Source organism: Canis lupus, chromosome 8 (genome assembly GCF_003254725.2).
Source record: "Canis lupus dingo isolate Sandy chromosome 8, ASM325472v2, whole genome shotgun sequence".
Lineage (NCBI taxonomy): Eukaryota > Metazoa > Chordata > Mammalia > Carnivora > Canidae > Canis > Canis lupus.
In genome coordinates, this window is record NC_064250.1 from 63822264 (window position 1) to 63849179 (window position 26916).

The 26916-nt window shown below is 52.6% G+C and overlaps 1 protein-coding gene and 1 long non-coding RNA gene across 5 annotated transcripts; one reads left to right on the plus strand and one right to left on the minus strand.

Moving 5' to 3' along the window:
• Positions 1–22895, minus strand: GSC (goosecoid homeobox). 3 transcript variants are annotated; one of them, XM_025443486.3, is made up of 4 exons: positions 22304–22888; positions 21606–21865; positions 21184–21310; positions 1–372 (listed from the first exon to the last, which is right to left on the minus strand). In XM_025443486.3, the coding sequence occupies exons 1-4, from the start codon at positions 22656–22658 to the stop codon at positions 236–238; spliced, it is 879 nt and encodes a 292-aa protein (XP_025299271.1). In that variant the 5' UTR covers positions 22659–22888; the 3' UTR covers positions 1–235. The 3 variants fall into 3 exon arrangements, with proteins under 3 accessions (XP_025299271.1, XP_025299270.1, XP_025299272.1); XM_025443485.3 differs by lacking the exon at positions 1–372 and adding an exon at positions 14437–20062 and having other exon boundaries at positions 22304–22895; XM_025443487.3 differs by lacking the exon at positions 1–372 and having other exon boundaries at positions 20881–21310; positions 22304–22871.
• LOC112657454 (uncharacterized) lies at positions 21110–26674 on the plus strand. 2 transcript variants are annotated; one of them, XR_007412526.1, is made up of 4 exons: positions 21110–21339; positions 23686–23829; positions 24066–24223; positions 25038–26674. It is a non-coding gene; the product is annotated as an uncharacterized LOC112657454 (long non-coding RNA). The 2 variants fall into 2 exon arrangements; XR_003135028.3 differs by lacking the exon at positions 21110–21339 and adding an exon at positions 22766–22954.
• The last annotated feature ends 242 nt before the right edge of the window (positions 26675–26916 follow it).

Sequence of the window (26916 nt, forward strand, 5' to 3'; positions counted from 1 at the left end):
TACACGTTAAATAATACAACTTTATTTGTTGATTATACATCAGTAAAGCTGGCAAAGATCAGGAGCCGGAGGGCTGGGGGCTCTTTACATTTCCAAGGTCAAGAATAGAGTCTGGGGCAGAGTCAGGATGTGACTTGAAGCTTTTCGGATGCAAGCCCAGGATTCCTGCTGTTGGGTTGAGGGCAGTCTCTGCACAAGCAACGTCTGTGGAATGTTTGCCCCAAACAACCACTCCTCACCTCCCCAGATCCAGATGGGGACCCTCTGGGCCATGTACAATGAGGCATCTTTGTCCCCTGACCATCGATGTTTTCTGGAAGCTGGAAGGCATCTGACTCAGGTAGGGCTGATCAGAGTTCCTTCTGCTAGAATCTGGAATGGGTCATGGAGAAATAGAGTGATGAAGGACAGAGAAAGGAGGAGTGTGATCCTGCTTCAGTGTCTAGGAATCATGTGTTTGCCCTATGACTTGGGGAACAGAGAATACCAGTCTAGGCATATAAAAATATGGAAGAGGCACAGAAAGGAACAGAGATGAGAGATGAAGGGAGAATCTGAGTCACCTCATAAGCCCTTCATCAAGCTTAGCTGTTTCTGTCCTACATCCTTATATAAATGCTGTTGTTAGGTTTTGGGGTTTTTTCCTAATTGAAGGTAGACTGAGCTGATGTCTATTACTGGTAGCCAAAAGAATACAAACTAATAATTTGGGGCACCTGGGTGGCTCAGTGGTTGAGCGTCTGCCTTTGGCTCAGGTCATGATCCCAGGGTTTTGGGATCGAGTCACGCATTGGGCTCCCCACCAGGAGCCTGCTTCTCCCTCCGCCTATGTCTCTGCCTCTCTCTGTGTCTCTCATGAATAAATTAATAAAATCTTAAAAAAGAACACAAGCTAATAATTTATGAAAGCATGTTTGACTCACAAACTTATCTCTTTACTTTTCTAGAAGGAGGCTTATCTTCACTGTAAGCATCTACCATTACTTGTCATGGAACAACCAATAGCAAATATAATATTTGTCAGTGAAACCCAAAAGCAATTATTTTACAAGAAGGAAATGAAGATGCCTGCTATCAATGCAATTATATTCGCTATTGTTCTAGAGAACCTAGTGAGTGCAATAAGTTAAAGAAAAGAAATAAGAGATAAGTATTAGAAGAGAATAGGCAAAATCATTATAGATTTCCAATGATATTATTGTACACCTAGTATATACCCAAAGTCAACTGAAAATCATGTTGAATGGGAAAGAATTTGGTAAAGTGGCTGGATATAATAAAATAAAGTATTTCTCGGGACGCCTGGGTGGCCCAAGACGTGATCCTGGGGTCCCGGGATCGAGTCCCACATCGGGCTCCCTGAATGGAGCCTGCTTCTCTGCCTGTGTCTCTGCCTCTCTCTCTCTGTGTCTTTAATGAATAAATAAAATCTTAAAAAATAAAATAAAATAAGCTATTTCTCTGTATGCCAGTAAAAACTATTTTTATGTATAATGGAAAAAGGGTTCCACTCATAATAACAGCAAGAACTGTAATATCTAGGAATAAATCTAATGAGCATTATGAAATATATATGCAAAATGCTATAAAAGGAATTAAGGAACAAAAAAGAAAAATTAAATATAAAGTTATACCTTGAGGTCGATTATATCACTGGCCCCATTTCTTTCTCTCTCTCTCTGCATCCCTTCCTGAACTTGGCCTCACTGTGGGCAGAGTGTTCCTTCATCCCTTGAGTCTAGGCTTGACCACATGACTTGATTCGCCAACAGAACGTAAGCATATGTGACAATGTGCCCATTCTGAGGCCAGGACTTAAGAACCTTCTGCTTGCCTTTCTGCATCTCTGCCATTCTCATGAGAGAAGCTGTCCCCGCCCTGGAGCCCAAAAGGAATACAAAGGGAATGGCCCTAAGCCCCAGCTTTAGTGGGGAGCTAAGTCTAACTAGGTGTATCTATAGCTGGAAACACAGCCACCTAGCTGAACCCAGCCCAAATCTGCCAGTCTCCAGCCAACTCACAGACATGTGAGCAATAACAAATATTTAGGTTTCAGGTCACTGAGTTTCAGGATGCTTTGTTATACAGTAAGAGCTAACTGAGAAACTCCAGAGTCCTGGATGGAAATATTCACTATTGTAAAGATTTTCTGTAATTGCAAAGATTCTCTGTAATTGTAAAAATTCTCTGTAAATTAATCTGTGAGGTTAAGTGTGATTCCAATCAAAATACCAACAGATATTTATTTCTCTGAGATTTTAAATGAAACTGTAAAACAAATTTGGCTACTAAAATTAGGGGGGAAAGAAACCAAACAGAAGAGAACAAGATCTTATTCCATCAGATATTAAGAGTTATGGTACAACTAGGATAGTTACACAATACGGCAATAAATAAACTAAGGGAACACAATGAAGGGGGCATAAAGATGTAGATAGATGAGAGAGGAGAGAAGGAGAGAGAGAGAATAGATATGATGCCACAAATAGAAATGATGCTATATTATAAAATAATAGTGGAGGTGATAGAAAATATAGTAAATAGCATTGAAACAACTGGCCAACACTTTAAAAATATACATTTAAATTCTTATCTCACCGTAGATACTAAAATAAATTCCAGATGGATTAAAGATCTAAATATATATTTTATTATAATACAGATATGATCAGATACACACAGAGACACAGATCTAGACTTTAATTCCCTCATCACTTTCTGTTTTAAAATTCACTGTCCTAAAAAAAATAATAATAAAATAAATAAATAGAATAGAATAGAATAAATAAAATAAAATAAAATAAAATAAAATAAAATAAAATAAATAATAAATAAAATAAAATTCACTGTCCTAAGGGGCACCCAGGTGGATCATGGGTTAATCGTCTGCCTTCGGCTCAGATCGTGGTCTCCCAGGGATCCAGCCCTGCTCAGCAGGGAGCCTGCTTCTCCCTCTCCCTCTGCTGCTCGTCCTGCTTGTGCTCTCTCTCTCTGTCAAATAAATAAGTAAAATCTTTAAAATTAACTAACGAATAAGTTAAAATTCACTGTCCTTGGAGGCGAGGGGGGTGGGGGGATGGGGTAACTGGGGGATGAGCATCAAGGAGGGCATGTGATGTGATGAGCACTGGGTGTTATATGCAACTGATGAATCACTGAACTCTACCTCTGAAACTGGTGATACACTGTATGTTGATTAATCGAATTTAAATTTTAAAAAAATAATAAAATTCCCTGTCCTGAAGACCCAGCAGCCCTTCCTAAGTGACCCACAGAGCTGTGCGTGTCTTAAGCGGTGAATGGAGCTGTTGCCAATTTATGGCACAATCAACCTCATTATCCTGATCCGGTGGTGGCATCTTTGTCTCAGTAAGGACACTGGGAGGGTCATTCTGAGGGAAAGAAAAGCCGGGATCAGCCCCTATTAATGAGCATTGTCCCACTAAAGCCCCCCTAATCCAGCCCTGCCACCCCCACCCCGCAGATTCAGTCCCTCTATTGTCGCCCCAGAGCCTCCCCACCCCGCCCCAGCCTCTGTCAACTCCACCTGGACACCCTTTGTGTGGCACCCCTGGAACAGGCCACAGGGCGTGCATCTTTCAACCTTTATTAATTCTTTTATTTTTAAAGATTTTTTATTTATTTATTCATGAGAGAGAGGCAGAGACACAGGCAGAGGGAGAAGTAGGCTCCTTGCAGGGAGCCCGATGTGGGACTCGATCCCCAGACCTGGAATCACGCCCTGAGCCCAAGCAGACGCTCAACTGCTGAGCCCCCCAGGTGTCCCCAACCTTTATTAATTCTTATCTTTCCTGACCCCATCTCTCTCCTTTCCCAGGTAGCACAACAAGGACAATGTAAGCAGCCAGCGCGGGCTGGGCAGGGGTGCTGCTCAGGTGCCCGGCTCAGGGCGCGAGGTCTACACAGTAGCTGGTGTAGTCCTGGGCCCCAGGGAGCAACTGGCATCAGCAGGCCCACTGCACAGACCCGAAGACTGAGGGAGGCCCAGGGGACGTAGGGAAGCGTCCCTGCCCACCCCCGTCCTTGCTGCGCCCTGCACCCACCTCTCTCTTGGCATCACCCACTGTCTCCAGAGGATCCCATCCCGGTGCTGGAGTCTGTCTCCTGCCCTGGTGGGGTCCCTGTCCTGTTCCTCTTCGCACCCCCAGCCTCTAGCCAAAGAGAAAAGGCATTGGAGGAGGAAAGGGCCAGACAGGAAAAGAGGGAATAAAAAGCAAGGGAGAGAGAGGGAAGAAGAAAATTCAAAAAAGACAAGCCAAGTGAGGCCTGATGTGGGGCCCAGAGAACAGGCTGTGTGGGGTACAGAGGGGCAGCCCCAGGGAGGCCAGGACAAGAACTGGCCCATTGCATTATGTCTCTCTGTCCCAGTGTTGGCTAAAAATAGTGCTGCTCCCACAGGGACTCTGCATTCACACGGTCTGCAGGGTAGGGCGTCCTGTGGACCTGGAGCATGGGGGTCAGTTCAGCTCTCCTCCACGTGGTGCCCCGGTGCCCCTCAGGCCCAGAATATTCCATCCTGTTGGTCTGCCCCCTGCCCCCACCGCTGTTCCCATAGAACCAGGGTCCGGGCCCACTGACCTTGCTCACAGCGCCAGCCAGGGCACCCCGAGGAGCCCAGCTTCCAAAGATGTTCCGGTCTGTTTGGCACCAGACTGAAAGCCTGGGCCGGGACCTCGGCCTCTCCTTACCCCCCTGACCTGAGGCTTGGGCCCTCTTCCCGGCCCCATTCCCTGGTGCTCTGGGCACTGCTGGGAGGCCCCCAGTCCCGGACTCTGTGCTCAGTTGGCCCTTGCCTCACAGATGCAGCCAGCTCCAGTGAGATCCTGGACACGCCCCTACTCCTCCCCACGTCTCTGTCCCTTTCCAGAACATTCCTTGCTCTCATCCACGATTGCAAGCATTCGACGCGAAAATGCCTCGCTCAGCCTTGCGTCAAGAGCCCAGGCCAGGGCCGTGTAGTCTGTGTTTGGCCTCCCAGATGTTCTATCGTGGGTCTATAAAAAGAATACTTAGATGTGCACTATTCCACAGGCAAAAATATGGACTGTTATCAACATCATATTCTGTTATTTCACATGCAATTCATCTGAGGAGTCCACTCATCCCTCCCTCTCTCGGGGAAAAGAGGGAAAAAAGTTGCTTTTGTGCTTCCAAGATTGCCGTAACGTGCCCTGGAGAGAACAAAGGGGCATGAGTTATTAGCTCTGTTTTATACTTGAGGCAACTATATCTCTGAGAGATTAAACGGCTCACTGTGTCACCAGGCTCGAGGGGTCTCGGGGAGCGGAGCCAAGCTCATCACTCTCCATCCCCAGAGGAGAGCTCTTCCCACCATCGTCCGGCCCTGCCTGCCAAAGCACTTTTACTGCCGTCTGTCGGCGGTCCCATAATTTGGACCAAATGCAGAGCAACCCCTCAGGACGGGGAAAGTAGAGACAGCCTCAAGGATTCAACCGAATGGGGTCGAAATGATTGAAAATCGCTCATTTCCAGCGAGGCTCCAAACAAAAGCAAGAGCAAACGAGAGAGCATTCTAGCATTCTGGCAACAGATGCTTCTGGGGACAAGCGTGTGCGAGAGGCTGCGCTGCTCACTGCGTCTCTTCACCTTTGCCCTGCAAACAAGCCACTCTTGCAAAGGCAAATGCATCCAGATTTCCAGGGGCAGTGACGAGAACGCCCCACGCACTGGAAAGAATGAGCATCCTCGAGGCCACCCCCCTTCCCTTGGCTGCAAAGAGACACACCCACCCTTCGTGGCTGGCTGGCTGGCTGGCTGGCTGGCTGGCGGTCACCTCCATCCCATGAAGATGCTGGTCAGTATCCAAATGACCCCTCTACTTGGAAGCCCTCAGCTCGGCTCAGCCTGGAGACCGTTGCTATGTGTGGGGAAGGTTTTTCCCCCAAGCACTGAATGTAATAGCAGGCAGGGGGAAGGCCGCGCGTGCCAGCGGACGTCCCTGCGGGGCTGGCTTTGGGATTATTGAAAAGAGGACAACAATTTATCTGGCCAGGGCCATAGCCTTCCAAAGAGAGAGGGAGAAGTTGCGGGATCGGGGGGGTGGGGATCAGGCCTTTTTGGAATAAAAGAAAGGGTGGTGGGACACCTGGGTGGCCCAGTGGTTGAGCATCTGCCTTTGGCTCAGGGTGTGATCCCGGCGTCCTGGGATCGAGTCCCGCATCGGGGAGCCTGCTTCTCCCTCTGCCTGTGTCTCTGCCTCTCTCTGTGTGTCTCTCATGAATAAATAAATAAAATCTTAAAAAAAAAAAAAAAAGAGTGGCAGTACCCAAGTAGTAGTTGTGTGTTGAATGTCCTCCTCTGAGCCAAGATGGGTAAGAAATGGTGGGGAAGGGGGCGGCCCAGCCTCTGGGGTCAGACAGACGGGGTTTCACAGTGTCTTCCTGATGGTACCCAGCTAGGGGGATCTCCCCTTTCTAAGCCCCCAGCAACTCATCAATCAAATGCAACAAATCATTGTCCTGGCTTATAGTGGGAGGGCGAAGTGAGGCCGGGATACATAGTGTGTAAGCGCCCCTGCACCGCATTCAGTGCTCGAAACGTGGTGGCTCTCACCGGCAGCATCATCAGTTAGAGGCCCATGAAGATTTTAATACGTGGTGGAAGCTCCGGTAGGCAGCGTTGATTAATAAAACTGGAAACAATCACGCGACTTCAGAAATCCAACATCTGGTCAGCCCAATCTATCAAACGTTGCTTCTGTTGGCAAAGCTGAGCAAAGGGGGTGGGAGAGATTGGATTGTGCCTCCCTCCAAAATTCATTTGTTGAAGCCCTAACCCCCATCTTTGGAGATGGAGGCCTTTATTTATTTTTTTTTTAAGATTTTATTTCTTTATTCATGAGAGACACAGATAGAGAAAGAGAGGATCATGCCCTGGGCCAAAGGCAGGTGCCAAACCGCTGAGCCACCCAGGGATCAGATAGGGGCCTTTAAAGAGGTGACTGAGGTGAAATGAGGTCAGGAGGGTGGGGCCCTGACCTGATAGGACAGGTGTCCTTAGAAGCAATGGAAGAGACCCCAGGAGCGTGCACACACAGAAGCAGGGCCCGGGAAGACAAGGAGAGGAGGCAGTGTCCACAGGCCACAAAACCAGATCTCCCAACACCTTGATCTTATACTTCCAGGCTCCAGAACACTGAGGAGATAAATGTCTGTCTTTGGGGCACCTGGGTGGCTCAGCTCGTTAAGTGTCTGCCTTCGGCTCAGGTCATGATCCCGGGGTCCTGGGATAGACTCCCACATCGGGCTCCTCGCCCAGTGGGGAGCCTGCTTCTCCCTCTCCTTCTGCCCCTCCCCGCTACTCATCTCCTTCTCTCTTGCTTTCCCTCAAATAAACAAAAATCTTTAAAAAATAAAGAAATAAATAAACATGTCTGTCTTTTAAGCCACCCACTCCATAATTTTCTGTTTTGGCAGCCCAAGCTAATTACACAGGGGGTCTTCAGTCCCATCTGGCATTTGCTGCCACCAGTCACCTTCCTGGCACTTGTGGCCTGTCCTGTGGGTGCCCTGGGATGGCCCTCAGGCCTCAGAGCATCACGAGTCCATGTAGATCACCCTCGGCATGACCAGATGGTGAGAACCCAAGGGAGAGGTCTGCTACAGACCTTCTTAGAATGAGGAGGAGCACATAAGAGAAGCGTTTCATCCTCTGCCGAGAAATGGGTTCGCAGAAATCCCTTCTTTTCCTGCTTTCTGGAGTGGACTCCGTCGTAGCCCCCAAAAGATGTGTCCATGCCCTAACGCCAGGAACCTCTGAATGTAAGGGTATATGGGAAAAGGGTCTCTGCAGATGTCATTTAGTTAAGGACCTCGAGAGGAGACTATCTTGGATTTAGGGTGGGTTGTAGATGCCATGAAAGTGTCCCCATCAGAGAAAGGCAAAAGGAGATCTGACCCAGAGACACAGGGGAACTGGCCACCAACAACACACAGATGGGCGTGATGCAGCCACGAGCCCAGGAGCCTGCAGCCCCTGGAAGCTGCCAGAGATGAGCAACAAAACTGCCCCTAGAGCCTTCTGAGGGAGCATCTCCCTGCCAGGACCTCGACTTCAGGCTCCTGGGCCTCCAGAATTGTGAGAGAGTGCATCTTTCTTATTTGAAGTCACCAGGTGTGCGATACCTTGTTACAGCCACTGCAGGAAGCTGATCACGCCTCCCCATCCCCTACTTCAGCCCCTAAGCTTAGCAGACAGGCAAAATCAGAAGTAGAGAATCATGTCATGAAACAAAGTTCCTGATAACAATATTTCCAGTTTCTTGAGAACTGGCTCCACGTGGACATGGTGGTAAGAGTATTACATTTTCTGCCGATGAAGAAAAGGAAGCTCAGAAAGGTTAGGAGATGTGCCCAACATCACAAAGCCTACATCTGATCATTAAGAGAGGTCATAAGGGTGGGGTCCTGCTCCGATAGGTTAGTGCCAGAATGAGAACCGGGTCTGTCCAACTGCAAAGCCAGTGGGATGCTGAACGTCCAGGTAACGGCAACAGACACTCCATAACCCCCAACCCGTGGCGGCATGATGACCACAAATAATGTTGAAACAACAAACCCCAGCACAGTCAAGGCATCAGTAGTTCTTTGGGGTGTGCAGCAATAGGATTTTTGTCTCTGGGAACATTCTAGGGTCTGGGCAGGATCGTCTAAGGATGCCGTTAGGCCCCCTGGCGACCTGAAAAGACCCAAACACCTGGTCACGTCGCACGAGCACAATCATTCAGCAAAAATCCAAATTTGGCAGCATTTGCAGCTCTCTGGTCTGTCTCCTGCTGACTCTGTCATCCATCCTGCCTGCTGCGGGGTTAAGAGGAGGGAGAGGTAGGTGTGTGCAGACAGCCCCTTGCCACCCCCACCCCCAACACACACAGCAGGGCCCGGGAAGGGTTACTCACTCACGCATTCATTCTACAGATCTCTCCTAGGTCCTAAAATCAGAAGCAAGGACAACATAACCAGTCTGTACACTCTTTGATCCCCAACATCTAACACCCTGCCTGATATAGGGTAGATGCTTTAGTAAATGCCCCGTGAGCTGAGCTAGATTTACAGAATGAGAAACTGAAGGCGAGCGAGGCGGGAGTCCTATCCAGGCCCCAAACCCAGGCCTAGAACAGGGAGCCTCTGAATCAGAGGCCAGTGACTACTTCCCTGCTTCCTGCCCCCTGAGCAGCTCCAGAGGGCTGTTGGGATTTTAGGAGCCAGCACCGCAGGGAGAAGAGGTATCCTCGACCCCGGGAACCACATGAACAGATGCCCCAAGGTGGGAAACGGCGAGCTACGTCTGGGTGGCCGGGCCAGCCCCCCTGCCTTTCTTCTTCTCCTCTCTTGGAGTCCACACACTCAACTCTTGAGCTGCAAAGGGCCGTGGAAGTTTTTCCTGTAAATGTCATCCTATAATGTTTCCAGAAGGAAAAAAACTGTTAATTTCCTAAATTCAAAAGAGTCATCTGTTTTCCCTGCTGCCTGCTCACAGATCCTAGGATGAAATCCAGTGGGGAAACACAGGCCGAGCGGTAGGAAACAGCAAGTCACAGTCGCCTGAATGCAGTGTCATTACAAACAACAGTAGGATGAGTCAGATTTAGGGGCAGCATTTCAGGACAAAGCAGGTGTATCTGCTTCCTCGGGCTGCTACGAGGAATTACTGCAAACTTGGTAGCTTGAAACAATGGATAGTTTTCACCTTACAGTCCTGGAGGCCGGAATTCCAAAATGTATGTGTTGGTGGGGCCACGGTACCTCCAGGGGCGCTCCGGGAGACCCCTTCCTTGCCTCCTTCTAGCTCTGCGTGGCTGCAGGTGCTCCTTAGGCATGTGACAGCATCGCTCCGATCAGCCTCTGGCGGACCCTGGTGGGTCCCCTCTCCCTTCTTCTAAGAACACTAGTCATTGGATTCAGAGCCCACCCCAAATCCTGGACGATTTCATTGTGAGATCTTTAGCTACAAAGACCCTTTTTCCAAATAACATTACATTCAGAGGTTCCTGGGGTTAAGACGAGAACTTATCCCTTGGGGACCCCAGTTTAATGCACGACAGGAAAAGAAGAAAGAGGTCCCATGCCTGTGGAGGCCCTGCACTTTCCTCAAAGGGTGCAAACTAAATGTCCCACAGATGCCTCTCTGTGGCCCGCGTTCCAAGGGGGCCTCATGTCTCTGGCTGGACCAGTGACCAGGCCAGACTGCTCCATCGTTCTAAGAGGCAACATGCATACAGGAGAGACCAAACAGTAGTCAGAACTGACAGGGAAAAAAAAAAAAAAAAAAAAAGAACTGACAGGGACACTGCCAGGTACAATCTAAAGTCCTCATGCCACCAGGTGCTCCGATCGACACGTGATCATGGGGCCCATCACACACTGTTCACACTCATCAAACCATGTGAACCTCTCAACAACCCTGGCAGGTGAACAAGGCAGGACTAATGACTATCCCTAACAGATGGGGAAACTGAGGCCCAGAGCTTGAGCCTGGCGGCCAAGTTTCACCCAGCCAGGAAGCAGCAGAGGCCTCGCTTCTGATGGCTAATCCTGATCTCTCTCTGCCCCATTCCTCCCACCACCCCCCAGGCTGGGTCAGAGATTTCCAAGGCTACCGTTGTAATAATTAGCTGTGAGAGAGAGGAAGGAGGATGCTGGGGCTGGAGCTGCCTGGGCCCAGGTCACAGGAGTGCAGATGAAGACGTCTGTCACCCTGCACCCAAGCCCCACTCCCTGGGCCTGAGCCGTCCACAACGCTCTCAGGAAGAGCAGCGGCTCAGGTGGAGAAGAATCCTTCCTGTCCCCTGGCTTTGTGCTCTGAGAGGCAGCCCCACCCTGATGCAGAGCCCAGAGAGGGTGTGGCTGTCACCCACCAGATTAAGCCCTTCCCCTGAGCCTGGGGAGCTCAGGCTAACTGACCTGGGTCTGTTCCCGGGATGAAGCAGCCTGAGAATAAATCTATGCCAGGGAGTTAATGTAACTCCTCCCAGGTCTGCCTTTTGCCAGAGGTTTTGAATGGAGGTGATCCCCCCTGATAAGGAAGGGGTGAGAGTCTATGCCAATGCCATGGACATCTGTACAGAGGCGGGGGAGGGTGGTAGCCACAGGTATTTGGGGCCAATCTGCTCTCTAAAGCATTAGAATGTCACGGTCACTGCCAAACGCAAAGCTTGATTTATTTGGGGAGGGGACCGTCATGACAGTATGGGTCTGTATGACGTCCAAGCACATCCAAGGATCTTTACAAACCCTTAGAAGGCACAAGAGATCAGGCCAAAGCCTTTGAGGCCTACGCAAGGCTGGAGTGGTCAAGAAGGCTGCCTGGAGGAAAGGGCATTGGAAGATTCGGTTCCCAGGAGGGGCACGGGTTTGAGCCTCACTTCACACGGACACCAACACGCTGTCACATCCAGAAAGGGCAGCTACACTCCCAACAGCAGGCAGAGCCAGATACAAATGGAAAGTTCCAGGGCTGGAGACTTCTGCTCTTCCACTCGTTTTCTTCGCGGCCGCGCGATCTCAGGAAAGCAGCCTGATGCCTCTGATCCAGTTCCTCCTCCGTAAAATGGGAAGAACAGACCCCACGCCGCCCACATCCCATCCCATGGTCGCTACAGACACAGAGCGTTAAGGGCCGTGGAGGACGATCTGCAAGATGCCGTCCGCGTGCCTGGGCCGGTTCCCGTGGGGCAGGACCGGTGCCTGAGGCTGGCGGGGGGACTCGGAGCCTGGGGGAGGCGGTGGAGATGAGGGAGCCTTGACGTGTCAGCTGCCCAAAAATTACAGCATCTGGAAAAATTACTTTGATGAACTCAACTACCCGCCACAAATCACTGTATTTTAAAATCCCTTCCAAAACAAAACAAAACAAAACAAAAAAAACCCTTCTCTGCAGAAGGCTCTGAGCGAGATGTTTTCCTCTGCTCCGATAGGAGATGGAGAGGATGCCGAGCAGATGCTGACGGGACACGGCCCCCGTGGCTGGCGGTGGACGTGAATCACTCACGTGTCAGCGTGACCCTGGCCATCTCCCTGTCTTCCGACATCTAGGAGGGCAGGGATGCCTATTCTGCAAGTCAGCTTTAAAACAGTGACCTGAGGGGATCCCTGGGTGGCTCAGTGGTTGAGCGCCTGCCTTCGGCCCAAGCGTCATCCTGGAGTCCCGGGATCGAGTCCCGCATTGGGCTCCCTGCATGGAGCCTGCTTCTCCCTCTGCCTGTGCCTCTGCTTCTCTCTATCTCTCATGAATAAATAAAATCTTAAAAAAAAAAAAAAGTGACCTGAGCACTGCACATGCCCAACAAGACACCCACCAGTCTCCTGCCCTCAGTGCCCTCCAGCCTCTGCCCTGCCAAAGCCGCCCATGGCCGGTTTGCCTCCGCACCCTCCCCTCCCACCTCCATGCCTTGGCTCAAACGGCTCCCTCTTCCTGAAGGTGCTCTCTCTCTCTCCCCTCCCTCATCACCATGTGCCTCAAAGTATGTGGCTCCAGGGATCTGTTCTCAGAAGCTTCTAGGGCCCCACCTCTGCCCAACCACAGCATTTCATGGGCCCCGCTCCACCCCAGCACCAATATTTAGTACTGGAGCAGCCAGCCCAGAATGCACCTGCCTGAGGATGGACACTGCTTCGTTTGTGTTTGTGACCCAACTCGGCCTGGGGCCTGCCTGGCGCTCAGCAGGGGCACGGCAAGTATTGGAGGAACGGAGGGAGCGCCAGCCTCCTCTCTGATCTGACTACGTGGTCTCCTTGCCGCCACCATACCTGCCTCTCTCGGTGCTTCGGCTCTGCGTGGCCAAATGCAAACCTTCCCTGCAACTCCCACTTCCTCCAGGAAGCCTTCTGGGATTGCGGCTGTCTTCCCTCTTGGTCTCCTAGTCAATGACACATAATTTGGGATTTCTTGACATCCTGTTTTCCACTGGTCTAAAATCATTTCCTGCACATCACTGAGAAAGCAGCAACCCCGGCATCAGGCACCATATTGTGTTTCACCGCTCCGCCTTATGTCCTACCCTCTGACCTCCCCCCAACTCACCCCATCACAGGGGCCTAATGCTGAGCTAAAAGCACAGAGAAGGAAATACAGCATTAGGTAAATAGGTATAAATCCTCGCTGCACCCCTTATCAGCCACAGTTTCCATTTTTAGCTTGAACTCTAAATTTTTTAAACCAGGGGCCAGCAAAGTTACTCTGTGAGAGACCAGGCAGCAAGCAGCTATTTCAGTTTCCGTGGGCCCTACAGCCTCTACTGCAACTACTCAACTCTTCCTTCACAGGGGAAAGTGACCACAGACAAGACATAAATGAACCAGGCATGGCTGTGTTCCAATAAAACTTTATGGGAAAAAAACAGGCAGTGGGCCAGATTGGCCCATGGGCATCGGCTGCCCACCCTGCTCTGGAGGGTTACTCGAGATGGCATTTAACCCCCTCACCGCACAGACCTCAGACCACGCTATAAAACAGCCCAAACCCTGCTCCAGCCCCCAGCACCCTTTTCTCTTGGTTTTCATCTTGGTACTTAGCCCTGTCTGAAATTACGGCCTATTTGGTGAGTGACTGTCTCCTCGAATAGAAAGCAAATTCTAGGAGGGCACAGGCTCTCTCTCTCTCTCTCTCTCCAAACACCTGGAACAGTACTGAGCAGAGACTGGGCACCCTTTTAATATTTGTGGGCTGAATGGAGGCCATCATTATGATGACCGTTTCATGAAGGTCTTGAATAAATATATTGTTCGATTATACACTTATGAGTGTTGTTACTGTGTTGATGTATTTCCCGTGATTGATCACTGGCATTTGCAAAACCTCAGGTAATTTTCATGTGTCGCAGGAAATTATAATCCTCCCATTTTGGAAATGAGAGGGCTGAAGCGTGAAGGTGACATCATCGCCTGCTGGTGACCATGCAGAGATTCGAACCCAGACCTCCTGGCTAGCCCTTAAGAAGGAAGTCTGGCAGGGCAGAAAGAGAAGTGCACTTGGAGTCTAAGATCCAACCTTGTATAGACAGGTCACATCACCTTCTGCTTAATGGTGGCAACAACATCAACTTCACAGGGACCTGGATAGGATGGCTTAAGCACAGATGACAAAGCGATCAGAACAGTGCAGGCCGGACACGGGGCAAAAACTGTCAAAGTAGCCACTATTATGTAACCAGATGACGGTAACCACCTCCACCCTGCCTCCTAAGGCTTAGAAGGGATTAGATAAGGACATGGCCAGGAAAATGATTATGAAATTTGTCAATCCCCAAACTAACATATGATACATTTTTTTTTTTTTTTTACAACAACACCCCCTGGGAGTCGCAAAAAGAAAAAAAAAAAATCTCCCTTCTTTAAAAAAACAAACCTACACACGCACATCTTCTACTAAGACAAAAATAAATCATAAACACCTACAATCTTTTGAGAGTTTTAATGACAGTCCAGAAAAGGATTAAGACTTCAGCCGCTGACATTTGTATCAGAGACCAGTTCCGACACCGGTCCGAGCTGAAACAGAACCTGGGAGTTTTCACCAAGCTGAGGACAAAGGGACGGGGGTCCCCAGTTTGCATCCATGCGCCTCGGGGGTCTTAGGGTAAAAGCAGACACGAAACAGAGCTGGTAACCCTAAAGCAGAGGAAGCACCACCACCACCACGGTTCTGGTGTCCTGCACCAGCCCGCCGAGGGGGTACCCCCTTTTTAAAGGTTCCCAGCATGGCAGGAATCACACGCCCTGGGGTTATGTTTAGGGCAGGGGGCTACATCAAGAAGCACACACAACTTTCCATCCCTGCCCCACTTCAGTAGAAAGTGATTCACTTGGTTTCAGATTTAAATATTTATTCCTCAAATACAAAACAATGTTGAACATGCGCATCCCCTAATGTCCCAGCCATCTGGCCCCAAGTCTGAACATCTTCAGATGAAACAACCAGCTGGGATTCCGACTTCACAGAGTTCTGAGTCTCCCTCGCAGAGGGGGGACTTTCCAAGCGCTCTGGGCCTCCCTGCTTCTTGGAGAAGGGCAGTCTTATTTTTCTGGTCCCATAGTTAGCACTTTGAGGATTTTCAAAGGAGGATTAGCCATACTCCATCTGGAAAGAAGCGTCTCCAGGCCTTGCTGGGTGATGTCAATAATTTGCTTGGGACACGATTAAAGGGGACACAGTCACGGTGAGGCCGGCTGGTCAAACACTGGCTGGTGTGATCCAGACCACGCCGGCCCCGAGGCTGGCCTGCCGGGAGGGAGCCCCTACCTGGCTGGGGGAGCCCCTCCCAAGCCACACGCTCACCCCCTCACTGGAGGGAGGCCCTTGTCGCTATGTCCCTTCTCAGGGCAGCCCCGTGGCCACGTGCCGGACGGCCACTTGGGACACTGCACCTGTAGCACCCCATCTTTCTCACTGCAGGCTGCAGGACATGGTGGTTTATTCCTCTGAAAAATGCTTACTTTTAAGATATTCCTGCCTCCGCCCCATCCTCCCCCACGAAAAATGTTAAACAAGTTACCATGTGTGAGTCCTGAGCACTGGGAACAGGGCAACAGCCGGAGGAAAGCAATGTTCACGCCAGGGAAGGAGCTCGGCCTCGCTCGGTCCGACAAAGAGAACTGGTCTCTTTAACCCGTTGTGCTGGCATTTTCGGGGGTCAGGAGCCTCCCCGATAATGCAACAGGGTGGAAGCATTTCCCGGGCTCGGCATTATCCAACGGGCAGATCGGGGAAAGGATATGGACAGTTTTGAACTCTGTCCATCACAGCTAAAATTACCTCACTAATTATAGCTTCTATAAATCTGCTCAGGTTAAGGGAGGGACGGAGGGAGGACAATCTGCAAAATGCAGCTCACGCAACTGACCCGGTAGGTAGGGGTAGGTGGGTCGCTTGCTCTGGTCAGCAGACTCCAGAGGACCTCGGAATTAGCAAAACAGAAGGTACAAGTGTCTCGAACTCCCAAGGAAGAGAGGGTTTGAGAGTGGGATTAAGATCTCTCTTCACTGATGCTTCCCAGGGCTGGACACTTGAGAACAAATGAGGGCTGCTGGAAGCCAAAAATTATAGACACACTTAAAAATACCGCAACACGCCGTAATTTATCCTGCTCGTTCCGTGGGTCGTTTGGACTGAAAAGACAATGGCTTTTTCTCCCCATCCCAGATTTAAAACCAAGCCAGAGGTCTTCTGTGTTGTCAACATGGGTCTAGGGACAGGCCTCGGGACACACCGTGTCTCCCCAAAGAGTGAGAAGCCCCCCGCAACGGAAAGTTCCAGCTGCCTATTCGTCTCTTCTGGAACTTTCAGGGAGCTGTGCGCTGGCTGCAGCAGTTTTGTTTTCATTTTTAACTTTTGCAAAACTTCAAGGTCATTTCATAAAACTCGCAAGTGGAATCCGAACCCACACCCCTGGGCATTCTCTCCTTCACCCTACATCTCCTTGTCCTAAACCTCTTAGGGAGAATACAACCTATCACACCTCGTCTTAAATCCACCGCAGTCACATTTAATGTCACTACAGTCTGTGTCCTGCGGTCACGCATAAACTCCTAAGCCAGGGACAATTAAAAACAAGGGGGCATTCCTTAATTCCTAACTCCAACCTACTTATGCAGGCAGGGCATTATCCAGACAATTGGAGGGTGTTTTTCAAAGCGCACGATAATAAATGTGTCAGACACTCTGCTGGGTTCTTACATTATCTCTAATCCCCCAGCCGAGCCCATCGTGCAGGTGAGGAAGGAACCTCTCCAGGGTCACTCAGGGGACTGAGCACGTGGCCCCATCCAGATGCACACCTGTACCAGCCACCCAGCCAGTCCACTTGCCACACCACTGTCACTCTCCACCCCTACCCCACACCCCTGCAGGCCCCCAGGCTGGGATTCCGCCTTCCTTAAGGTGGAGGTTTGCGTTTGCAACGTGCCAGGAACAAGGGACAGTGAATTGGGGGGGACCTGACTGGAGGAGATCCTCACGGTGGGGGAGGAGCCCTGGTGCGGGAACAATTCCACTTGAGCACAATTCAGAAAGAGCGCCCTGTGACCCCTACCTCTCAGCCTCCAGTTCCTCCCCTCCCCCACACAAAGAAACAAGAGGAATCCACCAGCTTCCATCTCACAGGTACCCATTGAAAGGGCATCCTTCACACCAGGCTCCTAAGACATGAGCTCAAAGTTCAGAAGTCAGTAAGAGGCAACTGGATTCAAGAACCGTCACTGACACATCCACCCCAGGGGTACGGTTGATCAAGCACTTGTTTTCAGGCCCTTCCACCCACCCCCCCAACCCACTGCAACAATGGTGAGAACATACCCTCCACGCGGTATACCCAGAACCCGAGAATCTGGTTTCTTCCCCTGCCACGCCGCCCCCACCCCCACCTTCTTGGTGCTTGTCAGCTGCCCGAAGCCAGGGCCCTCCTTCGCCCTGGGGCAGCTGGAAGCCATTACCTCATACCTTGCTGCCACCCCAAGGGGTGTGCGGGACAGTCTGCTCAGGCTTGGGGTTTGGGGGATCTGCCATTTACTGTGTGTCCCCAGCAAGGCATTTAGTTTGTCTGAACCTCTACTTCTCATCTGCAAAATGGGCTGCTGATTCTCACCTGCAGAGGGCCAGAGATGTATGTAGGAAGGGCTCTGGGGTGGAAAGTGCTAGACTCCTGGGAGAGGCTATCATTGTCATTCTTTGCCAGAATCTTTCTGGCACTTTAGGGCAGATTAATCCCCACGTCCCCCAGGGGCAAGTGCATTCGTTCCCGCATCATTTGCTGTAGGGGAACTTTTATGCACAGCCTTCACCACCACCAAAAAGAATGCTTAGTTCAGCGAGGCAGACCAATTTATGGAAACTAAGGGCCTTGTCCTGGGGCACCTGGGTGGCTCAGTGGTTGAGCATCTGCCTTTGGCTCAGGGTGTGATCCCGGGGTCTTGGGACCGAATCCTGCATCAGGCTCCCCACAGGGAGCCTGCTTTTCCCTCTGCCCATGTCTCTCTTTCTCTGTGTCTCTCATGAATAAATAAAGTCTTTAAAAAAAAAAAAGGCTTATCTTTTAAAGATGACAGTTCTCATTTGGGCCCTTGTGTTAACTTTGTGCCTCAGTCTGCTCAACTGTCAAATGGGGACAACACTCTCATTTGGAGGGAAGGTTGTACAGGCTACAGGCCATTCAGGCAGTGCCCCCTCCAGCACATATATATGCCACGTTCCAACACTGTGATCCCAATTCTCACCAAAGACAATTACAAGGCCCAAAGACAGCTCTTGAAGCCCAGGTGTCCTCTGGTCCATGACATTAGCCCTCCCTGGCTCCAGACAAAATGAGCCGCATAGCTGATTGGGGAATCCGGAAGTGAGTGAGGTGTATGAGACCTTCCTGACATTTCCCTCTTCACTCCAGATTAGTTTATTATGTTCGTTTCCAGTGAGCTGGGCCTAGGCTGAAGCATGGTGCAGGATCCTCCGGCATGGAGACACAGACAGGAAAGGACCTTTGTCTTGTCACCAAGCTAGAGCAGCTCCCTGGCTCTGCCCCCACCCCCCTTGCACACTCCATTTGTCCTGGCTTTTCACCGAGTGCTCCTGGGGGAGGAATGTCTGAGGACCTCTTCCTCCTTCAATCTCTCTCTCCCTGGCACCTGATAAGGCCACCTCTCCAGATTAGACAAATGCAGGTCATTTTTTAAATGATTCCTGTTTATAGGGAGTCCAAGGGTAAGTCACAGACAGAGACACAGGAGTTAGAGTTCTGGAATGTCAGATGTCTCAGGCTGGAATGACACTGCCCACTTAGGTCCTACATTGTTAGAGTGTTCTAGACTGTAGGGGTAGAAGTCAGAGCTCTTCCTGGCTCCCCCTGTAGGCTCACCAGTCTCCAATGGGACAGGTGACAGTACTTAGGAACAGCAATGGAGGAGGGGCGTAGGGAAAGGCAAGGCTTTCTCAACCATGGAAGTCTGAAGTCTAAGGTTCATTTGAAATGAATGCAATGGCCTCTTAAGTATTTCTCACCGGAACTGGTATTAGTGGAAACATTTCCAATTACGGTAGAAAACTTACTTGGGCAAAGATGCCCAAAGATGATTATTTGCTAATGCTGAATGTTGTTAAAGCATTTAACTTTTCTGAACCTTAATTTTCTCAATTGGAAAATGGTGAGAACTCCGCATCTCAGTTTCTTGAAAAGTAAACTGAAATAATGTACATAAATCTTGAAGCGCTGGGTCTGACAATATAAATCATAGTAGTATTTTTTTTTTTTAAATTAGAAGCCATGCTGAAGGATTCTCCTATGCCAGCTGTTCTAATTGAGTTTGTGTCCACACCAACCCCAGGGAAGCAGATATTCTGGTTGTGCCCATTTTATAGTCACAGAAGGTGCAAAGCCAAAGGTGTTCGGTAATTTGCTCAAGGTCACACATGAACCAAGGCGACCCTGACACCCCCAAGGCACACCTGGCCTCCAAACAGCTGTCTCCTGCTTCCACCTAGGGATGCTCCTTATTAAAAAGGCGGTCTGAGAGTTACTCCATAGTTCGTAAGTGTCCCTTCACATGCTCCAGGAGTCACTTTTACCTTTTAAACATGAAAATGCTGTGGGAAAAATGCCGCCTCTTGTAAAAAGCCCTTCTGCATGTGCTGGTTCCGCAACCAGGATGCACAATCTTCCCCTGGAAGGACGGTACCACAAATACCCCAGGCAGCCGAAGAAAGTAGAACAAGGGCATTACTTCCCTGGCTAGCACACAAGTCCACCACCCCGGGAAGCTCTCAGAGCCTTAGCTTCCTTATCTATAAAATGGATTTATTGTAAAATCAATAAAGTTGAAGCATTAAAAACCATTCCTGCTGGCCCTTGGTCTCCACCCACCCCAACCGCTGCCCGGTGGCCTGGGGAACCATACAAAATGCATGTTCTTGTCTTCATCCCTGTCCCAAGCGCTCAGGCGGCACCAGCACCGAGAAGCTTCTCTGCCTCTCCAGTCCTTCACAAGCTGCTGACCAGCCCACCAGCTGTGCTCCGGGGATGCTCCTTCTCGGGCCCCATCTAGTGCAGAGGGGGAGATTGGCGGGGGAGGAGGGGAAGCCAAAGGCATCAGCGCTCCTGTCTAGAAGTGCCACTGCAGCCACCCTGCGCTCTTGTACCTGGTTGGCCGACAGAACTCAGGGTGCAGACCTGGCCACCCCAAATGCCTGGGTTAAAGCACCACAGCCCAGCGGCGCCGGCCGAGGTCCCCAGTGGGTCTCGGGGCCCACAGCTTAGAGCCGACGCTGGGCCGAAGTCCTGCCCAGCAGATTGTGGGGCCATCTGGGTCTTGCTGCCCGGCAAGAAGAGGAGCAGCAGAGTGGCCGAGAAAGATTCAGAAAAGTGTCGGGAGAGAGGCATGCCTACCACCTAATTCCATCCTAGGACTCGCAGCCTTAGGTCTGAAGATTTCGTGGGAACGGGGACGGCTGAGCTGGCTCTGGCAAGAGGCTCCCAGGATCGCCCAGCTCCGGGGTAGATCCTACTTTCCCTCTAGGGCTTCCCACGGGCCGCAAGGGAGAAGCGCCCTGGTTCTCCCCACTGGTCGGGGGGAGCAGGAAGGCAATGCCACTCACCCCCCAACAACCCGGCAAACCCCTCTCCACCTCTTCCCGGAGACCCGGAGACCTGAGTGGATTTTAAAGCAGGACACTCATTCTGTGACTGATTCACACCCAGAGTTTCTTTTCCTTTTTTTTCTTTTCTCCCCAGGACAGATCAGAGCTGTCCGATTTTTCTTTCGAAACTACAGAACTAAGTAAAGTGGTAGATTTCTGGTTTTTTTGGGGGGGGGGGGCTCAGGAGGTGGGATGGGTACGAAATACAGAATGTGGCCCGTCTACATCGCCATCACTTTATTGTATTGTCACCGTTAACTTAACTATAAATACTACGGTGGGGAGCCGGGCGCCTGCGGGCTCAGACCTCCTGGCCTCGGGGCCCCGGGCGCGACCGACCCCAGGCGCCGGCCCTCCCGGCTCTGTACACTATTTACAGCTCCTCGTTCCTCTTTCTCGACCCCCTCCCGCAAGGCAGCGCGTGTGCAAGAAAGTAGCATCCTCTGTCTGTGCAAGTCCTTCGAGTTAGGCAAGAGCCACGGCCGGCCCGCGGCCGTCAGCTGTCCGAGTCCAAATCGCTTTTACCTTCCTCTTCCCTCTTCTCGGGGGACGCCTTGGACGAGGTCTTGTTCCACTTCTCTGCGTTCTCCGACTCCTCCGACGAGGACCGCTTCTGCCGCCGCCACTTGGCACGGCGGTTTTTAAACCAGACCTGTTGCGCAACGGAGGACAAAACAAGCTGTAAGACCATAGGCGCGCTCCCGGGGGGGGGGGGGGCGGACACCCCCAGGCCGGGGTGGGCACCCGGGGACCCCGCGCGCACGCCCACCGAAGGACCGGGAGACCTGCTCCCGCTTCTGCATTTGCATGCATGCAACTCCCCGGGCCTACAGCGCGCTCCTGCAGCCTGCGGGCCGCCCGGGGCGTCGGGGAGGCTCGGGGAGGCCTGGGCCGGGCCGGGCTGCAGGGCCCCGAGGTCGCCGCGGGGGGCCGGCGGGCGCGCCCACCTCCACTTTCTCCTCGCGGAGGTGCACCTTCCGCGCCAGCTGCTCGCGGGTCCCCACGTCCGGGTACTTGGTCTCCTGGAAGAGGTTCTCCAGCGCTTCGAGCTGCTCGTCGGTGAAGATGGTGCGGTGCCGCCGCTTCCGCCGGCAGTGCAGCTGGTTGAGGAGTTGCAGCTCGGTGCGCGACAGCGTGCCCACGTTCATGTAGGGCAGCATCTGGTGCGGGACCGGGGACACCAGCACCGAGCCCGGGCCCTCGTAGCCTGCGACAGAGGAGCGCTCCAGGTCAGCCGGCTCCGCGCCCACGGGCAGATCCTCTGCAGCAGGGTGCGGGGAATCCGGGCGGTGCGCGGCAAGCCGAGGCGAGGGCAGTGCGTCCGCGCGCACACTCCCAGGGCCACTTCGGGAATCCCCAAAAGCCCGGTCTCCCCGCGCAGCCCCTGAGCCAGTTGGTCTCCTCTCACTGTCGCCTAAAGTTTGCAGCAAGTGTACAACCTCCCGTGCCCGATCGGCCACACACACACACACACACAGAAATAAAATAAAGTAAAAAAGGAGGGGTGTGTGTGATGCAGGGGGAGCGAGCTCGCAAGCGCAAGGAGGAAAGTCTGTGCAACCGGGGACCGCCAGCGCCGCCGCCCGCCCACGGCCCGGGCACCGGGCAGCGGGCAGCGGGCACCGGGCGCCGGGCGCGACCCTACCTGGGGGCGTCGAGACGCAGGAGCACTGCTGGGCGCCGAGCGGCGGCACAGCCCCGCAGCAGGCCGGGCCCACGGGGGCCGCCTGCACGTGCAGCTGCCCGTAGAAGTAGTTGTTGTAGCCGAGGCGGGAGCCGCCGACCGCGGCCGGGAGGCCTGCGCCGCCGGGGGCCACGGGCCGCGGGTAGAAGGCGCCATAGTCCGAGGAGGCGCCGCCGCCCGCGCCGTAGAGCGAGTCCCCGTGCAGGGCCGGGAAGACGACCGGAGCCGCGGCGCTGGGCGCCACCGGCAGCACCGAGTCTTTGCAGCGCGGCCGGGCGGCCAGGATGTTGTCGATGCTGAACATGCTGGCGGGCATCCCCGAGCCCCGCGCCGGGACCGGGGGCGGCGGGGAGGCGCCGGGGAAAAAGCCTCAAAGCGGCGCGGGCGGGGGGGGGGGTCCTCTCGCCTGCAGCCGCGGACCAAAGCGAAAGAGAGCGCGGCCGAGCGCGCAGCCCCGCGCCCCTCCCCGCCCCCTCGTCCGCTCGCCCTCCTCCCGCCCTCCCCGCGCTGCAGCGCTCGCCGAGCTCAACCCGCGGGGAGGACGGAGTTCAGGCCGCCTGAACCTCTTGTTGGTTTTATACTGAGTCGACGTCATCCTGGATTTAGTTCCTGGTAATATGCAGATGACAAACAGAACCAGATTTGGCCCTTTCTGTTCCTTTGGGTGGGTGGGTGGGGGGGCTTGAGGGCGAGGGGGGAGGGGGAGAGGTGCCAAGGGGAGGGGGCTGCGGGGGGCCAGAAGAGGGATTGTGGATTGCAAATTAATGAAATTAACCTAATCTTTCCCATTCAGCGGGCCCCGCCGCGGGGCCCGGCCGAGCTGGGCGGGCGCCCTAATTGCTCCGGTTAATCTCATTAATTCCATTGTGCGGCGCAGTTAACAGCTCCCTCCGCCCGACCTCTCCGCCCCCACCCTTTTTTTTTTTTTTTTTTTTTTTCTTCTCAGATTGGGTCCTATTATTGGGTGCGATTTCCTCTGCGAGAAACTCCCAAATTCACTGTGGCCAGTTTTACTTTGGGGCTCCTTTTTGTCCCACTTCGGAATTTGTTTTGTTTTGGAAAATAACGAGGGGCTGCGTCCTGTCTCCAGCAAAATGCAAAACTCCGCTCTTCCTCCGGACTTCCCCCCCCCCCCCCAAAAAACACTCACCGCCAGGTTTCACCTCTTTTTTTTTTTTTTTTTTTTGAATTTCGAGGTTCTCTCCCGGGTGGAACCGGTAAACCCCAGCCCCCAACCCTTTTTTTGTTTTTGCAAAGGCCAAAATTTGTGAAGACAAAAATCGATGCGAGAGGTGCGTTGTTGGTTCTTAAAAATATGTGTTTATATTTTTTTTCCCCCGCAGTCACTTTGGGTCTGAAAACTACCATAGGAATCCGTAGGCCCTTTACACAGCGGAGACCAAATTCAGCCGCTCATTAAAATTCGCCACCAAGAGTAGCACTCCGAAGGGAAGGGACGTGTCTAGCTGCTCCCTGCGTGGCTGTCGGTAGGTTTTACGCTTTTTCTCTTCCTTTATAAAAATTATTCTTGGAAATGGGGTGTCTTCTCCTCCAGATGGGTTGTTGGTTTTGTTTTGTTTTGTTTTGTTGCAATCCAAAAATCCAAAAATGGGGCTCTGGGGATTCCCCACTCCTTCCCCCAACAGTCCAGCTGCATTTCCCCCCATCCGTCTTGCCAGCTCCCTGGCTGGGACAGGCCCCCTAGCTGCCCTTCACCCGACAGGCCCCAGGCTGCGCTCCCCGAGCCCCGGCGGCCTGGCCGAAGCCGGGCCCCGCTCGCTGCAGGCGGCCGCCGTGATTCACCGGAGCCCCAGCCGGCCGAGCTGCTGGAGATGCCTCCAGCCCACGGCCAAGCGCAGGCGGCGGACGCCCTTCGAGAAGGTAGGCGATGGGTGCGCGCGGAACGAAAGGAGCCCCCGAGGTCCTGGCGGGCCCGGGGCAAGCCCTAGTCTTGCAGAGATGGCCTTTGTCGGCTCTTTGCGCTGGCACCTCCAGCCACTGCAGGGGCAGGGGTAGGGATAGGGGTAGGGCTGAGCCCCAGCGACACAGGCCGAGGGCCGGGTTGGGGTTCGCCGTAGAAGGGCCACCTTTAACTCACCCCCATTTCTCCCTGTGGCTCGCAGGCTAATTAACAGGGATCCCCGCAGGGTTGTCTGCTGTTGCTCCAGAAAGGCAAAGTCTGGGGGCTGCCTCCGCCCAGCGGTAAGGCAAAGGGGACAGGGCACTTGTCAGTCGCTGTTCCCCGGTCAGAGGAGCGGTGGCGCGAAGCTCAGGTCAGGCCCGGGCATGGTCCCCGCGGTGGGCGCGCCTGCCAGTGTGGCCGGGAGAAGCTAGGCGGCGGCTCTTCTCCTAGGCCTCCCTCCCCTCGCCGACCTCTGCACCCTCGGGCCCACCCGCTTGTGGCCCAGGAGCCTTGCTTCTCCGAATGCTGAGCAGACTCAGAATTAGTTGTAGTGGCAGATGAGGGCAAGACCGAGATGGCTCTCAGTTTGGGGAGGCAATCGATTTTTTTTTTTTTTAACAATTAGAAACCGCTCCCAGGGGATAAGAGTGTGACCCTCCCCTTCTGAGAGGTCAGGTCTAGGGAAAGAACCAGGGATAGAGGCATTTTTCCCCCCACTCTGGGAGACTTAAAAAATCACCAGTTTCCGGGCACACATCCCCCCGCCAACCTTTCCTGGGTTTGATTCTGCAGGGCAGTCGATGGAAGACAACTAAAGGCTGCAGCTCCTGCAGTGACTCTGGCCGCGTGTGTGTTCAGGGTTGGGTGCTGGGGCAGCACTTATGTGAGTGGATCTTTTAAGACCTTTGCTGAGCCAAGCGGAGTCGGAGTCACAGAAGCACTGCGGGAAACCGAGGCAGATTCCTCATCCTTTTCTGCAAAGGTGCTCAGATCAGCAAGGCGCGCGGAGACACCAGCTAGATTTCTAAAAGAGCGCTTTCTAGTTTTTAAATAAGGCAGCCTCCCTGCCCCCCCCCACCATGTGTCATGCTTCCACTTGGTACATTGTTTTTTTTTTTTTTTAATCATGAGATTTAGCAAACCTCTAGACTTCGCCCCTTGCCTTTCTGCAGTGCTCTCTCACTACCCTCGGATTCCTGGAAGGAAGAGCACTGTACGGAGAGTCTGAGCGTCAGTTATCCACGCAACACAGCCACCTTGGAAATGATCCCTCCTCTGTAGGTCTCGGGTTGGTTGTTTTTTTGTTTGTTTGTTTGTTTTTGGTTTTAAGTTGATGGAAACAACGCCAACCATCATTGGGTCCCTTACAACCATAAGAATTAATAAGGCTAGCTAATTGTCGCCTGTTCGCCAAGGAGACTGGGGGGTAGACTTTGGAGCATTTTTCTAGTTTTTTGCATTGGGGCAAAGGAGCGTGCTATCCCCACCCCCACCCACCTCAGGGTCTCTATCAGCTGGTTCCAAGATTAGGCAAAGGGAGTCTGGGAGCTGTGTCCTCTTGCAGAAGGGACTTTCTGGGAAGAGGTCACAGGGACCCAGACCCCGCTCTACTCCAGTTACTCAGCCGGTTATTCTCTCTCCCTCTCAGGGAGCTCACCCCCTGCAAGGCGGGGGCTCCCCATCCTGGCTGCCCCTCAATCAGCGGGCTGCAGTGTCCGCGGGGAGGCAGGAGCGGGGGAGGTGATGCGCAGCCCGTGCTGAGCGTCCTCCACGGGGCCAAAACCCACAAGTGTCCGTCGGGCGCTAAACAATCATCCGCCTCGCTTCGCCAGGCGCAATTGGAATAACAAATGCAAAGCACGCAAATTGCCTGCCTCCTGTTCCTAAGCGATTGTTTGTCGGCCCCGCACGCACCGCTCAGCATGGGAGGACCCGGAGCGTCCGGAGGCAGCCAGCAAGCGCTTAGGTCGGACATGCAATACACACGCCGCTGATTTTACTTATTATCACCCAAACACGATTTCACACAAAGCAATCACCATGCCAGAAGTCTATGAAAATGTGTTTGTTGAGGAGTCAGTCGCCCCAGTAATAGCCCTCATTTTTAATATATTAAAGAACAGATCAGCGGATTCCGTACGCATAAGGTAGATGTGCGGACCGGTATGTGTCAAGGCGCTTTTGCTCCGTAATCATCGCTAAATTGATTCATAGGGCACAGATTAAATTGCTTCTCTGATTTAAAACGGAGAGCCCAAATTCGGAGATTTGGAGTGTGCGTCTGGGTATCTCCACTGGCCGGCCCCAAGAAAGTGTCATCGTGGAGAAAACTGTCACCCATAATCTTTCCACGCACACGCACATGCACACAGGCACGCACCCCGCTGGCTGTAAAAAAAAAAAAAAAGCATATGCGGTCCTAACTTCTTGCGATTTCGGGAACTTTCTTAATTTTTTCAGCCTCTCACCCAGTCACCGCTCATCATCGGGCGCCCTTAAGAAGGACTTTTTGTGACATGGGCAAAAAGCTGATGTGTCCTTTTCAAAGGTAGGGAGCCCCCCCCCAAAAGGGTGAATTAGCTCAGAGGAATGAGCAACAATGAGCAGACGGGGCCACAGCCCGTGCGTGGCATCCGGACCCCATCCAGCCTTCACAGCGCGCAAATCGGCT